This window comes from Heliangelus exortis, chromosome 4, assembly GCF_036169615.1.
Source record: "Heliangelus exortis chromosome 4, bHelExo1.hap1, whole genome shotgun sequence".
NCBI classification, from domain to species: domain Eukaryota; kingdom Metazoa; phylum Chordata; class Aves; order Apodiformes; family Trochilidae; genus Heliangelus; species Heliangelus exortis.
In genome coordinates, this window is record NC_092425.1 from 9,409,320 (window position 1) to 9,424,993 (window position 15,674).

Consider the following 15,674-nt stretch of genomic DNA (forward strand, 5'->3'; position numbering starts at 1 on the left):
TTAAGCGTCTGCCTGGGGGGGGCGAAGCCGTGCTGCCATGGCGCCCTCCGCGTTGCTGCCGCTGCTGCTGCCGCTGCTGGCGGCGCTGGCGGTGCCCGCCCCGGCGGCGGCTGCGGCGGGCGGTTGCGGGCCCTGCGAACCGGCGCGGTGCCCGGCGCTGCCGCCGCGGGGCTGCCCGCTGGGCCGGGTGCGGGACTCCTGCGGCTGCTGCTGGCAGTGCGGCCGCGGCGAGGGCGAAGCCTGCGGCGGAGGCGGCGGGGCGGGCGGGCGCTGCGCCCCCGGCCTGGAGTGCGTGAAAAGCCGCCAGCGCCGCAAAGCCAAGGGCGGCGGCCCGGTCCCGGTCCCGGGTCTTGCCGCCGGCCCGCCCGGCGTCTGCCTCTGCAAGAGCCGCTACCCGGTGTGCGGCAGCGATGGACTCACCTACAGCAGCGGCTGCCAGCTCCGAGCCGCCAGCCTGCGCGCCCAGAGCCGCGGCGAGCCCAGCATCAGCCAGCGCAGCAAGGGAGCCTGCGAGCAAGGTGCGGGGCGGCGGCGGGAGCGGGGGCGAAGCGCTCGGGGACGGGAGCGGAGCGGGGCGGGGCGGGGAGGTCGATGTCCGGCTATGCTGGCGGACTTCAGGGTGAAAAAGTTGGTCCCCAGTGAATCTCGTCCCGTTTTCTCCCATCGGGGTGCGTACTTGTGAAGCTGATATAATTTCGAAGCAGTCTTAAATGCACTCGGAAGACTCCGTCCCGTGCTTTGTGTCTAAAGTTGGAGTAAGACCCTACAGCAGCCCCAGAAGTGCCGAGGAGCTTAGCCGCTCTCTCTTGGCTTTCAGCTGGGCTAAACTACGCTGCTTTTGGTAGTTTGCCTACAGCTTGCAAGCAATTTGGGATACTGTGGCACTGGACAAAAGGGTTGAGCTGCTATGCAGAGGAGACAATTGCAAATAGTGAGAAAAAGAAATTATTAAACGGATGTGAAAATCACAGAAATTGAAAGCCACCACTCTGTTGCTTTGGTCCAAAATGAAAACAAGCAGAGACTTTTCTGTGAGCTGCACCTGAGAGTTTGCAGTTGCTGCATTTCCAACCCGGAGCTCGATTCTTCCCTGACTTTTGTTTAGGGGTGGTGCTCAAGTAAGAAACTCTTCTTCTGTGGAGCCTCTACTGGAAATCTAGCTTCCAGGAGTGGGTTTTGCTGGAAGGGGGGGGTAGGACATAGCATGCAGGCCGTTTACTGAATGTCTCAAGGACAGCATTGCAGCGCCAGTGACGTTTGGTGGAGGAGGGTTTTCATAAACACAGTAAGTGTAGGGTCACAACCTCCACCTCCTCCTTCTCTTTCTTCCCATAACTGTGGCCAAGTATGTCTTGGAAAGAAAAAAAAAAAAAAAAAAAAAAAGTGTTTCTATAGCTCCCAAGGAAAGCATGGGTAAGGATTAGGTTATTCAGTTCTGATATTGCCCATTAAATGCCCCGCATGGCTTTTCACAAACCTTGTGCAAAACATTAGGCTTATATATTAGCCAGAAACATTGTTGTATAGGATTAACTCCTGGAGGGAAGTGAGCTTCACACATCAGGCTAATGTGGGATGTAATGAGATGAGAAGAGCAGAGCAGAGCATGGCCTCTGTCAGGGCCGTGCTCTAGCATTTGGAGGGAGCCTTGCCTGCCCAACAGATCTGGGAGATGATCACAGCATTCCTGAAAATACATGCTGCTTCTTGGCCCTGCCAGCCCAGACCAAGTGAGCAGAGATGTTTGAAAGAAGTCTGAGGTCATGCTTCAGGTATGTACTTAAGAAGAGGGCTCCGTTCTCACTTGTTGTGCCCAAAGTCACCTGGGAGTTCATAGCAAAACAGGTATTGATACTCGTATTGTAAGCTACTGCTCCTACTCTTGGCTGCACTTCCTTGTGTCTGTCCCAGACTGGATCTTGGCTTGATCTGTTGAGGGTTTTGACCCAGAGGCAGAGTCTGGTAAAAGGGGTTTGATAGTGGCTCATGTTTGTTAGGCCATGGGAGGATGCTGTGGGAGGCATTTGCTAGGATAGTGGGAGGCCACCAACCAGCTCCCACGAGATTTTCTCATGAAAAGAAAAAGCCATCACAGTGCTGGGCTCTCTGAAGAGGGTCACAGCGTGGGACTGCCACTCCATGCACAAACTGCATCTCTTCCCTGGAGAATGTCCCTTTGAGTGTACAAATGACACCTTTGCAGGCTATTACCTGTTGTTTAGGAACTTCCCTGGAGCATGTGGTACCAAGCCACTGGCAGAATGTCCCATTCTTTGTTACTCCAAGGAGCCATTCTTCTTTTGGTTCGTGCTGCTGGGGAGCTCTGGCCCAGCATCTTGGGGAATAGATCAGGAGGGATGTGGGCTGCTCAACAGTGGTGTTGCAACTGAAATGTCTCATCTGTGTGAACCTTCCTGGTGCTGTGGGCCTTCTACTGGTGATACAAATCACTCTCTGGCTTGCAGCTGAGGCAGGGACTCAGCCCGCACACATGGTAGACATCTGGAAGTATTTTTGTAGCCCTCAGGGCCTCCTGGTTGTTAGGATTATTGGGTGGGGAGAGAGGGGAGTTGTAATCTCCACAAAGATTTTGAAGCAACATCAGGAGAGGCCATCCATCCCATCAGCCCTGCAGGGCAGAGCCTCTTTCAGCCTCTTTCCATGTGGGAGACAGCACTTTTCTGGGTTTCTAAAATAACCTGGGTGCTGTGGGGATCAAAGAGTAGAAGTTCTGGCTTTTGGCATTTCCCACCACATAGAAATGTGATGTCCTTAAGGCACTGTCCAGGGTGGGACCCTGCACAGGGAGACAACAAACAGGCAGGATCCTGACTGCTTTAGTCAGTCGGGTGACAGCTTTTGCACAGAATTCTTTGGAGGACAGAGGACTTGGTGTTCTTGCTCATGGCAAATGGCCTCTTAGATGTTTGTATGCACTTGCTGGGCTGTAAGGAACATACCATTTGGGTTCAAAAGCGAGCAGCTCAGAGGAGAGATTCAGAAACACCTATTTCCATCAGCAGGCCCTAACAGTGTTTGATTGCTCTTTTTGTTCTTCTAGTGGAGCTGGAGAGGAAGGGCTTGTTTTGCTATTGGAAAACTGCTGCTTGGGAGGAGGAAATGCAGAGCTGTGGCCTTTGCTGTCATTAGCAGGAAGGGAGGCAGCTGGAGATGGGTCATCCAGCAGAAGAAGGGAATGCATCTGGGAATGACTTATCAGTAGATGCTTCTCCTGACCTACCCCAGCACTGCAGTATGCTGGGGCTGGCAAGGCAGGAGACAGGATGTGGACAGATGCATATGGGGCAAATGATGCTGGTTTATCCCTTTCTTGATTTCCACCACTTTCTGCTCAAACCTCACCTCGCTGTGCAAGGTGTGAATGGGGCTTGCCACAACCACCTCCTCCTCTTCTGATTTGAGACAGGGATCAGCCACAAACAATTAAAAGATTTGTGCTCCTATTCCTTGGTTAACTGGGGTTGCATTTTGGACCCCCTCTCTCCTCATCTCCCTGTTTGCCCCAGGTGTACCAGGTATTCAGAGGGTCAGAAGGAGGACTGGCCTACTGATTTGTCATAGACAACATCTTATGGGCATGAGTAAAGCCACCTGGAAACAAAGCACTCAGCTCCCCAAGGCTTAACATGCAAAACACTCCTTGAGACACAAGTTTTTCCACCATAGATATGTTTCCAAGGGGACAGAAGCTCATTAAAATTGTATTTGACAAAGCTGACCCAATGCAGGTTCAGATGAGCTTTCCAGATTCATTATGGTGCTCGTCACAGGGTTTCCTGTGCAATACTGGGCAGTTTTTTCTTGCTACAAGATGATGCCCCCCAGCTAGGAGAAATTTGGATGTTTCTTTGTTATTAAATAGCAAAGTGAAAGAACTAGTTCTCAGCCCTTCATAATTTGCCTTGACCTCATCCTCAGGATTCTCTTTCTGCTGCTTGTTTCCCAGACCTCTTTGATCCAATGCCTGTGTTCTTTGTACAAAAATAGTGAAGCCATGCAGAAAAAAGGTTTTTCCATTGCAGCCAAAATATCCTGCTGGAGGGCAAAGGAAGACACAGCTGAGAAGAGTTTTGAGAGGATGGAAATAACCCTTGCTATACCTAGGCTTGGGAGGTGCAGGGATCCATCCAGTCCCTCCTGGAGTGGGTTACATGTAGGACTTCTGGGAACAGCTGGGAAAAGGCACCCTACTTCATTCCCAACTCCTTGAGGTTGCCTGGCTGCTGTAGCTGCTGTGTCAGCAGAGCAGCAAAACTGCCTGAATTTGTGCTGAGGGAGTCTGCAGTGGTGCTCCTTCCTTCCTTCCTTCCTTCCTTCCTTCCTTCCTTCCTTCCTTCCTTCCTTCCTTCCTTCCTTCCTTCCTTCCTTCCTTCCTTCCTTCCTTCCTTCCTTCCTTCCTTCCTTCCTTCCTTCCTTCCTTCCTTCCTTCCTTCCTTCCTTCCTTCCTTCCTTCCTTCCTTCCTTCCTTCCTTCCTTCCTTCCTTCCTTCCTTCCTTCCTTCCTTCCTTCCTTCCTTCCTTCCTTCCTTCCTTCCTTCCTTCCTTCCTTCCTTCCTTCCTTCCTTCCTTCCTTCCTTCCTTCCTTCCTTCCTTCCTTCCTTCCTTCCTTCCTTCCTTCCTTCCTTCCTTCCTTCCTTCCTTCCTTCCTTCCTTCCTTCCTTCCTTCCTTCCTTCCTTCCTTCCTTCCTTCCTTCCTTCCTTCCTTCCTTCCTTCCTTCCTTCCTTCCTTCCTTCCTTCCTTCCTTCCTTCCTTCCTTCCTTCCTTCCTTCCTTTCCCTTCCTTCCTTCCTTTCCCTTCCTTCCTTCCTTCCTTCCCTCCTTCCCCATTGGGCTCATGCTGTACTCACAGCTGGCTCTGGGTTTGCCCTGCTCCCTGCCAGGGAGCCACTGCCCACATCCCATCTCTGCCCTCATGCCCCAGCAGTCTCTTGGTAGCTAATCCCAGTGGTGAGCCCATCCCGGAGATGGATGCTGTGAACTTTTCCAGCTGCTTTCCAGCATTGCCTGCAAAATGGATTTGCTCTCTGCCTGCATGGCTTCACTCAGGTCTTCTGCCTGCTCTTGCAGGCAGGGCAGGCCTGGACCCAAAGCAGAAGCTGCTGGTGTAGAAGAGGTCAGGGCTGTCATCTCCACTGGTCCCATCAGCAGGAGGGGAGGCTGCTGCTTTCTGCTGCAACCATCACCCAGCTGCAAACAGTTGTTCAGAAGAGCCTCTTACAAAGTTGGTGGCTTCAGCAATTTGGGCTGAAATTAATTTTGCAGTGCATGCACTAAGGCTGGTTATGGACAGCTGGGACCTGGGGCTCGAGGACCATGGTACCCACTGCCATGCAAAGCAAACTGGCATAAAGAATTAGGGTTGCATGGCTCAGCTCAAGCCAGGCAGAAAAAGAAAGCACCAACCCCCATCAAAAAGCTAGCAGGATTTTTGGCATGACAGTCTCTCTGAGCTGTAAAATATCAGGCTTGGACTTGTTGCCTGATCAGCACAAGAAGGGACAAATACCCAGGAGTCTCTCTTATCAACAGCTACCAGCAAATACCTTCTTGGAGGGATATGTTGTGACTGCTGGAAATACCAGTGCATTGGCCTCATTACAGCTTAAAGCCTTTGTGGTTTGGAGTCTCTGATATTTTTTTCAGCAGGGTTGGTGTCTTCAGGCTGTTTTGCCATTGTCAGTCAGGACTTAGATATATATGGAGCTCACTTCTCTCTTGGTGGAAGCCAACCACCTGTTCTTTCCTAAATGCAGGGTACCACGAAGTGGCTCTTGGCTGGCATCAGAGGACAGTGTTTCACTCTCCAGGGAACTGGGAGTGCTTTGTACCTACCTACAAAGACATCCCAGAGGTAGAAACTCAGGGCCTCTCTCAGTGAAGGGCAGATTTGCTGGCTTGTCAAACAGCTTGCTCTATTTCCATTGGTCTGAACACAGCTTGATTCTGTGTGGCTCCATGAATGCCTTTTCCCAGTGTCTGGAATGTGCAGGGGGTTGTCCTATGGTGACAAGGGCTCAGCACCTTGCAGGATCCATCCCACAGGCTGTGGAGCTTATGAACGGGGGATTCGTGAGAGATTCTTTTCAGTCAGCACTAAACTGGCCTAAATCTCCTTCATCAGCAAAACGATCACCAGAGCTGTGCTTCCCTCCCAGAGGGGTATTATTTTGCTTTGCCAGAGCCCAGGCAGCATCCCTCTTAGAAGGGCTATTTTGCTAAGGTGTCACCTACCAGCTCTGAGGCTCAGGAAGGTTTCTTGGCTGCCCTCAGGGCTTAAAAAATGGGCCTATGGATGTAGGATCATGGATGCCAAGTTCTCATGGAGACTGACAGTCCCAGGAGTAAGTACACCCCTCCAAATTCCTGCCACTTTACACCAGCAGTGTTTTTGCTTTGCTGGTGCTTCAGTGTCCCATAAAGCACATCTGTGCTGCAAATGAAGAGGTGCTGAGTTTCCACAGGTCACTTTTAAAACAAGAAATATAAATCTCATCTGTTGACTAATTCCATCCAAATTCAGCTGTTGAGGATTTGCCAGAAATATTTGAGCTTTGAGGGTGGCTTGTTTTTTGTTTTTTTAATCTACTGCCAGAGTAGAGCAAAAAAGAGGGGTTTGGGGGAAAACCTTCTGGGAGATGGCAGACTGCTGTTATCACTGATGCTGGCTCATCTTCTCCTGTTACAGCTGCCTTCAAGTCAGAGGCTCCCACCTCTTCCAGACACCAGAGAGCCTCGTTCATTTCCGATCATATTTTGCAAAAAACTCGTCTGGTTTTGTGCTTTTTTAGTTAACAAGTGGCTCAGATTGCTTTAGTTCTTTCTTCCCATTCTTCCTTTCCTGGATTTTAAGGGACTTAAAAGATTGTCCAACTTTTATGAGTGCTTTCTTCTTTGCTGCTGAGAAGGAGATTTAGAGAAGTTTTTGCTAAGTCACCTGTGGCTGGAAACACACTGAATTCCCTAATTCTTCTGGGAAACTGCTTTGAGTTTCTGCATTAGCTGGGAATGGGGGGGTCTTGCAGCAGTGGCCTGCTGCCCATGTTCTCCAGCCACAAAGGAAAAAGCATTGCATTTGCAGGTGGCTCTTGCCAGCATTTTTATGCTGCGTCCAGAGAGTCCATGGCAGGGCAGAGCTGTACAGGTGGGTGAAGGAGTTAAACCTTTTGTTTTGTACCACGGGGTCCTTTCAGATGGAGCTTGGGGGGTGGGGAATGTGATATTTTTCAGTGCAGTGCTTGCTCTCCCAGTACATGGTGCATTGGGGTTTTGAGACAGAGTTTCCAGGGCTGAAGCTTTATGCTGGCATTTTTAAAATTCATCCGTAACTTTGGGTTTTTCCACTGTTGTTGGCTAGGCAGTAAATTCCTCCTTAAAAGGCATTTAGTTATTTGAAAAGGTTTTGGTTCATTGGAGCTTGAGTTTTTATAGTTAGTCTGCTAAAATCTGACTAGGGAAGCTGTTTAATATATTACTTGGCAGCTCAGAGTCTTGGAGATCACAGATATGCCCTCAGGGACTTTGCAAACACCTCCACTACCCAGGAGGATCCCATATTTCTCTTGTGTCTTCATCCTCAATCATCATAGCATATCCAAATATCACTAGGAAGGAATAATTGCAGATCAGCAAATTCCTCCCCATGTTTGTTTTTTCTGCTGCTGGAAAGGCATGCTGTATTTAAAAAAAAAAATTGTTTAATCCTTTGTTGGGCTGAGGTTGATTGAGGTCCATACTAAATAGGAGATTACCACGTAACAAGTCTAATCAGGTCAGATTTTTGAAAGCCCTGCTTGCTTTTCCATGCATAAATGGTGCCAGGTCTTGTTTCTGTGTCTCCCACGTAAGCTTTTCACATTTTTTCCAGGCTTTCATTCGTGGTTTTCCTTGTGCCATAATGACAGTTTTCTTAGTAAAACTGAGCCAAGGTCACAAAGAGAAGAGTAGGTGGTGGTCAGGAGGAGAAAAGTTTCTTGATAGAGCTTGTCTGGGAGGTCCCCAAGAGGTTTAGCACCTGGCAACTCCTTCAGTCTGCGTGTCTCAGAGCTTCCTTGTGTAACTCCTTGGTCTCTTCAAGGCCAGGCTAAAGGAGGAGGGGAAATGAGTTCAGAAAGATGTGAAGGAGGCTTGTGACTCTGCCAGAAAGGAGCAGGCAGCTTTGGGAATGGGGAGGGTCAGGCAATGCTTGCACTTCCAATCTGCTGTTTCCTTTGGTAAAGCTTTGATCTGGGAGGGAACAGCTGAGGCTGGCACAGCCATCTACTACTGAATGAGTAGATGCTGCTTCCAGAAGGTTTCCCCTTCTCCATATAAAGTAATTTTGAAAGGAAAATACTTTCCCAGCAACTTAGGAGACTGGAGTGGGTCTATTTTCAGACTTGCAACAGCTTGTGAGGGTGAACAGTGTCTGGCTTGTGCTTTGAGTTGCTGTCTCACAGGGAGTGTTCCCAGGCAGTGTTTCACTGGGGCTGTGGCACAGCAATGTGGTGCTCAGGAGAGCTGGCTGGGAACCAAGCTGGAGCCCACAGGAGCTTCGGTGTGAGGTACACATCTTCACAGGTTTGTGGTCAGGACCTCCCACACAAGCACGAGTGCTAGGGTGTACCCCACTTTTGCCTTTCCTAACATACCTATAGCCCCCTTGGGTTTAACAAGGATGTTACAGCTCTGCTTGCTGGGGTGTGATTTATTTGTGTGTGTGTGGTCACAGAAGGAAGATCAATGAGGATCAGCTAACCCTGAGCTGACCATCCAGGTACCAGTGGGGGGCAGGTGGGTGGACTGGGAGATGGCAAAGCTCTTGCCTGCTGTGGCTGAGCAGAGAAGAGGTGCCCAGTGCTGGAAAGGTGTCGAGGGACAGATGCCAAATGATAGCCTGGTGCTGCTGGGAAGAGAACCAGCAAGATAACAGCTATGGGACCTCCTCTCCAGCTGCTGCTTTTGACATAACACAGGCTGTCAGCTCCCCGTGACATGCAGGAAAAACAGACCTTGCGCTTTCAGGCTCCTCTCCCGGGGTGAATGAGCTCACTGGCTCTACAAGTAACCCCCTTCCTGGGCCAGGGAGAGCTGTTTGTCTTAGGAACAATGGGTAGAGCAGAGAGGAAATGCCTGAAGTGCCTGTGGAGAGCAGCTGATCTCCATCAAGAAGCCTCTGTTGTCCTCTTGGCCAAGGAGCTCCTGCCCAGCCAGGGCAAGTGCTGTTGGGGAGCATCCTGTGCATCCTCAGGGCCCCCAGCTCAGTGCCCAGTGGGGAGCAGAGACCTCTCAGCCACCTGGGTGGCAGTGACCTTGCCCATCAGCAGGTGCCACCCACAAGTCCCCATCCTGAAGGAAGCAGACAGAGAAATGTTCCCCATTGCAGGCAGTGCTGCAAGTAGAGCAGCAAGGTCTCTCAAATGCAGGCTGTAGGATGAGGGTCAGAGGCTTCCTTGCTGCAGGAATCAAGTCCTCTGCTCTGTTTGAGGTGAGCTTGGTTTCCAGTCCTTGCTGGAAGGCCTTGCTCCCTTCACAAGGACCCCCAAAGCAGGGGGCCTGGCTTGCAGGAGGGAATGTCCTCAAATCCTCTGGAGTCCCTGCAAGGCTCAGGCATCCACTACCTCTCAATTGTGGCAGGTTGCCTTGCCCCCTGTCTATCTCTGGCTGCTTTGGGGGACTGTGGGAGAGTGAGTGGGATCAGCACAAGCAGTAAGTTGGGTGGCTGCCAAGCACCTGGGTGTCAGCTTGCTGTGCTGGGAGTCTAGCTACTGCTGTGGGCTCTCATGATTTGACTTTAAATCTACTGACTTCTTGGCCTTTCTCATTTATTTTTAGTGGAGGAAGAAGCCCAGCTTTAGAGTTTTGGCTGTCTGGATTTAAAACAAATACCCCGAGAGACCACACTGACTCTTCCCATGCCACTGTTGCATCTCTAGGGATGTGTATTCCTTCCCAGCCTCAGGGCTCTGCTGGATAGAGGTGGAGGCCTGTGAATGCTCTCAGTTTGTTTTGCAGCCAAAGGCATAGCTTCACGTTCCTCCTGGTTGGATCAGAATGTACATCCTGAGACAGAGTTCAGGGCTGCATCAACAGCCAGGCTCTCGCTGTGCTGTGCTGTGGCTGCTGTGCTGAGACAGCCAGAGCTTTGCTGTGGAGCTGTGCAGGAGGTTCCCCTTTCCCGGGAAGATGAAGAATTTCTCCTTACCCAGGAGATGGGTAGAAATTCTCTCTCTCTCTTTTTTTCCTGCCAGCAGCTGCTGCAGAAAAGTCCTGGTGTGACCTCTTCCTGGCAAGGGGAGCAAATGTTGACAGGCAGAGAGGTGTCCAAGCCATTGGCACAGGGGGAGACTCAGTGGCAGCCAAAACTGAGACACCTCAGTGAATTTAGCAGTGTGTTAAATGCTGCCATTTCCCAGCCAGGGAAGAATCAAGCCAGATCATGGAAGAGCATAATGGTGCCTTCAAATCCACCTGGCTTTTAATATAAGATTCAGCATCTCCTTTTCTGCAGTGGGAGTAGGTGGGCATTTGAAGGCAGCTGTGTTTCTCCTGCCTCGTAGACAGCCACAGTGACCAGTGATAAAGAGGACACTGTTATACAGGACCAAACATAGCTCTGCCTCTCGAGGACATATCCCAATCTCTGCACCTTATGTGGGGAAGGTTTGGCATGGCTGGAGCAGCAGCAGCAGCAGGCTATGCTGGATGAACATCTGCTGAAGGCCCTTGCAGAATGCGGGTTGAGCTAAGCAGCCCAGGGACATCCGTGTCCCACTGGAGCCACCAAGTGCCCTATTGTCCTGATTGTTCCAGGGACACCAGAAAAAGGACAGCAGGGCTGTGCAGGAAGCACTGCGCTGGGGAAGGGGAGCAGAGTGCTTGACCTGAGGTGTCCCCATGGTGGGGATGGCAATAGCCCAGGCTGACCACAGGGTCCTGCAGGGGCCAAGCAGCACTTTGGGCAGGAGTGTGCTGGGGTGTGAGCCCCATGGATCATCCCACTGTACTACAAGGAACAACCTCCAGCAGGGTGTTGCTGAAAGTGTGGAGCTGAGGCACTGCCTGGAGGTACAGATCTGCTCTGGGCCACCTGGAGCAAGGATAACTCCAACACCCTTCCACTGGGGAAAGGGGCTGTGTCAATCCTGGCCAGGGCACAAGAATCAATTCATGCAGCAGCACAACCAGCAACAGGGTAAGAGACATTATGGTGATGCTTAAATCCTTTTCTCAGCTGAGAGACTCAGTTCTGTGCGGATGAGGAGCACCTGGGTTGTGATGTCTCCCAGTTACCCAGCTGTAATGATCATTAGGTGTGGTTTTAACCACCACCCAGGGCTACACATAAACTGTCTCTGCTTCTATGCAGCTGCCTGCTGTTAAAACCAGGACTGGGTTACCTCTGTAACAGAGAATTTGGATTACAGCCACCCCTGGTGTCTTAGCATCTCTCCACTAGCAGGCCCTGTACTGTCATTCCTGGACAGAAAAAGTCTTGGAAGAGAAGAGCAAACATTTTGCTGGGATCACAACAGCTGCTCAGGAGTGGGGAGCCACCTCAGCATCCCTTGGGCTGAGACAGAGATGGCTTTTGTCCTCTGGCTGGTGATACCAGTGTGGATCTGCCCACAGATCCCAAGGAGAAAAAAAGATGCCAGCTGTCTGCTAGAAGGTGTTGGTACAGTGGGATGCATGTGAAACCTGCTCCCCACTGCCAGCAAGAGGGCTGCAGGGCAGAGTGCACATGCAGGGCTGAGATCAGGGCACATTCAGAACCCCAGAAGGAGCTTCAGGACCCAAATCTGCCCCTTTTTTATGGGGCTGGCCTACCCAGGGACTTGGGTCAGGCTGGTTCTGGCATACTTGTTCACATAGGAAATGTCTTTTTCTGGTGGAGTGTTTCCTGTTACTGTCTGCATCTTCAGAGCAAGGGGGAGAAGCTGCTATGTTCTTCAAGCTATCAATAAGTGGAAATAAACACTATGTGCTCCTTTGGTCTGCACTTCCTATTGTAGGGAACTAAAAGCTGTTTTTTTGCATAACAGCCCCACTGAAGAGCTATTGAACAGAAAAGGCCATTCTTCCCTTCTTGGGATATGGGTTATGTCTCCAGCGTTTCCCAGCCCGAGGGGTAAACATCTCCAGATCTGCAAAACAGCTCTGTTCCCATCTGGCTTTGGAAACAACTCCCTGTTTAGTCAGAGATTGGAACTCTCTGGGGAAAAACCGAGCTCTGCCTTTACCTGGTTCCTTTCAGGATCCCATCCCCCAGCCTCCTCAAGGATAGCTCTGCCATCCTCCAGCCAGCCTCCTTCAGCTGGATATTGGCCACAGGTGAAACAGGAGCAGCATTACTTTGAAATCTGCTAGCCAGCTCCCACAGCCTTTGCTGCAGATTAAAATCATGAGGGGGAAAAGGATGCTGCAGAGCTGGCCAAGCTCTCCATGGCATGGAGACCCACAGTCTCCTGGCAGGGTCCTTTTCTCCATGCTAACTGAGTGTCAACAATGCACTTGGTGGCTGCATGATGAGCAGAGGCAGCAGTTTGTAAAGTCCTGCTCAGCCTGAGACAACAGAATACAAACACTATCTTACCTCTAGCTTCAGTATTGCAAGTATATGCCCCAGCCACCTGAACACTTGAGTTTCCATCTTGGGCAAGTGCAAGTCAGCCTGAACAGCTTAAGGAGAGATGCATGTGTAGCTTTGGTGAAGGAAGTGCTGTGATGTGAAACCAGATAAGCAAACTTTGCTCCGAGCAACTTTGCCCCTCACCTCATCCTCAAAACCCATCCAAAGTGATTGTCCCCTCTGAAAAGGCTAGAAAGGACACAGGCCTGCAGTCACCTGGTGCTTAAAAACATTTCTCCCTTTTTACAGGACCCTCCATTGTCACCCCTCCCAAGGACATCTGGAATGTGACAGGAGCACAGATCTACCTGAGCTGTGAAGTCATAGGCATCCCAACCCCTGTGCTTGTCTGGAACAAGGTATGGGCCCTGCTGAAACTGCCTGGTAAGCATAAAGGCTATAGCAGATCTCTCCTTAGAAACACACATCTCACAGTTCTCCCATCTCACAGTTCTCCCATCTGAGCAGTTCTGTCCACCCCCAAACATCTGGCTTTGCTTAGTCTTTAGTCATTGCTTTTCCTAAACTGTTGTTGGTCCTGAGGCAGAGTGGGACTTGTGTTTCTCTTGGTAGAGCCTGGTATTCAGAGCACGTGGGGAATGTCCCTTGACCTGCTGTCACCCTGCTGTCAGCAGGAACAGAAGAGGCTGGACATGGCTCATCTGTGTTGGAAACAGGAACAGCACAGGGCAGTTATCTCTGGGAGGCAGGAGCTTATTGATTCTGGCATCGTGTTGGTAACACCTGGCTTGGGACATGGAGCAGTGTGGAGTGGAGAGAATCCTAGCCATAGGGCTGAGAGTGACCCCATGTATCCTGTAGCCTCTTCAAAATGGCACAGGTTTGTGGAAACTAGGGAGATGTCTTAAAATTCAGCTGAAAGAGTACTAGCTTAAAAATCCTACAGAGAAAATTAAAAAATAGATTGGCCTAAAGGTTGCTCTGTTCTGAGACAGCAAGGTCTGAGCAGACTGTTGAACATAAATTGTAGGCATGGTGACCCAGGCAGCATTTTCTGCTTGTTTACACTGACTGTCAGTGCTGCTCTGCTTTTCGTGCCTCTTCCTCATGGCTGAGAGACAGCCTGACCTGGTGATAGCAAGGGCTGAGCACCACTTACCTTGTGCTATGCTCTGAGCTTGGAACACACAGTCCTGGGGAATGACTGCACTGCTGCTCTCTCATTGATGCTGTGCCCTCCAAGGACACCAGAAACCTGCAGGGCTGATGCTGGGCTGTTGGGAAGAGGAGAGGTCATGCAGGGAGAGCCTGTTTCAGGAGCAACATGCAGAGACACTTCTCTCTGCTGCTGCCATGCTAAAAAGCCTGATGGGCAGGGAAGTTGCAGGGGGAGCCTCTCCAAACAAGGACAACACTTGGTTCCTGCTGTCCCTTCAGTCCCAAGCCAGAAGGCTCCAGACTGCTGAACAGTCTCAGGGTATGGCTACCAGTGGCTGCAGGCAGCCAAATCCTCCTTGTTCAGCACAGACATCATCTGGTGGGCTAAACACACCCTTGGGAACACACACACGAGTTCTGAGGCTGTCGGTGCATGTTTGCACCTTCACTGCCCACACCATCTGCACCAGAAAGCTGTGCTGCCCCATCCACTCCTGCCCGTGGTGTGGGCCCTGAGGAGCTGGGGTGCTGGGGGTGCAGGACAGGGAGGGGAGGGTGAAATGCTGGCACTAGAAAAAACAGTGCTACTGCACAAAACACATTTGTGTAAAACCAGCATTGGTCTTGTCTGTGTGCAGGGATGGTCTGTCACGGTTCTGGCCCAGCCAGTGCCAACCAGACCTCTGCTCCCTCACCCCCACCCACACTGTGGGGCAGGGAGGAGAAAATCCACCCAAAGGCTCCTTAATAGAGACAAGGACAGGGAGGTTTGCATTCCCCAGTAACGGGCAAAACCAGACAGGTTCATCTTGGGAAGGATAAAAGAACTAATATAACCTACAAGGAGAAAGAGAAACCCTGGCCAGATCTGAATACCTTCTTCCCCCAGTCTTGGGTCACTTCACTGCCGCCTCTCCCTCAGGGCACAGGGGACGGGCAGGGGGGGTTCAGGGTCAGTTCCCCACACGGGGTTTCTGCCGCTCCTTCCTCCTCAGGGGAGGACTCCTCACATTCTCCCCCTGCCCCAACGCGGGGTCCCTCTCACGGGAGAGTCCTTCAGGAACCCCTGGGACACGAGTCCCTCCCGTGAGGTGCTGTCCCTCAGGAACTGCTCCAGCCCGGGCTGCCCACAGAGTCACGGCTGCTGCGGGAACAGTCACCTCCTCTGACACGGGCTCCTCCCCGGCTGCAGAGCCACATCTGCCCCTCTCTGCAATCCCCTCACAGGCTGCTGCTTCCCATCTGCCCACCCGTGACACTTCAGGGGCTACAGATCCACTTTTACCCCACTGTGCTCCTTCAGGGACTGCTCCACCGTGCTCCTCCATGGGCTGCAGGGGCACAGCCGCCATCTCACCACGGGCTACGGAGAAACCTCTGCTCGGGCACCTTTCCCGCTCCTTCCTCACTGCTTCCTGGTGTCTTCTCTGACATTGCTTTCTCTCAACTCCTCCTCTCCTCTGCAGGTCTCTTTCCTTTCATTTTTGCAATTTCATTTTCCTTTTCTTGAGTATCTTACTCCCAGGGGCACATTCAGCTTCCCAGATCTGCTCAGCCTTGGGCAGAGGCGAGGAATTAGAACCGTGTGAGCTTCCAGCAGCTTCTCACAGGAACCATCCCTGTGCCCCCCCTGCTTCCAAAACACCCCTGCACTAACCCAGGACAGGTCCTAGCAGTTCTAGCGTAAGTTATCCTCCAAACTCTTACCCCTTTCTGCCTTTCTGTTTAGATAATTCGGGGACAGTATGGTGTCCAGAGGATGGAGCTTCTGCCTGGGGATCGGGAAAACTTGGCTATCCAGACCCGAGGGGGCCCTGAGAAACACGAAGTGACTGGCTGGGTGCTCGTAAGTGCTTTTCGTATGTACAAACAGTGCAGTGCAGTTTGCAAACAGCTCGTGAACAAAAAAAACAGCACAGAAGACACAG

At 51.4% G+C, this 15,674-nt stretch overlaps 1 protein-coding gene across 1 annotated transcript in view; it reads left to right on the forward strand.

The window, feature by feature from the left end:
* The window catches only part of IGFBP7 (insulin like growth factor binding protein 7), a 19,202-nt gene continuing 3,528 nt past the window's right edge, over positions 1-15,674 (forward strand). The window contains exons 1-3 of the mRNA XM_071742887.1: positions 1-518; positions 12,877-12,986; positions 15,476-15,592. Coding sequence (XP_071598988.1) covers positions 38-518; positions 12,877-12,986; positions 15,476-15,592 — 708 coding nt within the window. The 5' untranslated portion in view covers positions 1-37. The remainder of the gene's footprint in view (positions 519-12,876; positions 12,987-15,475; positions 15,593-15,674) is intronic.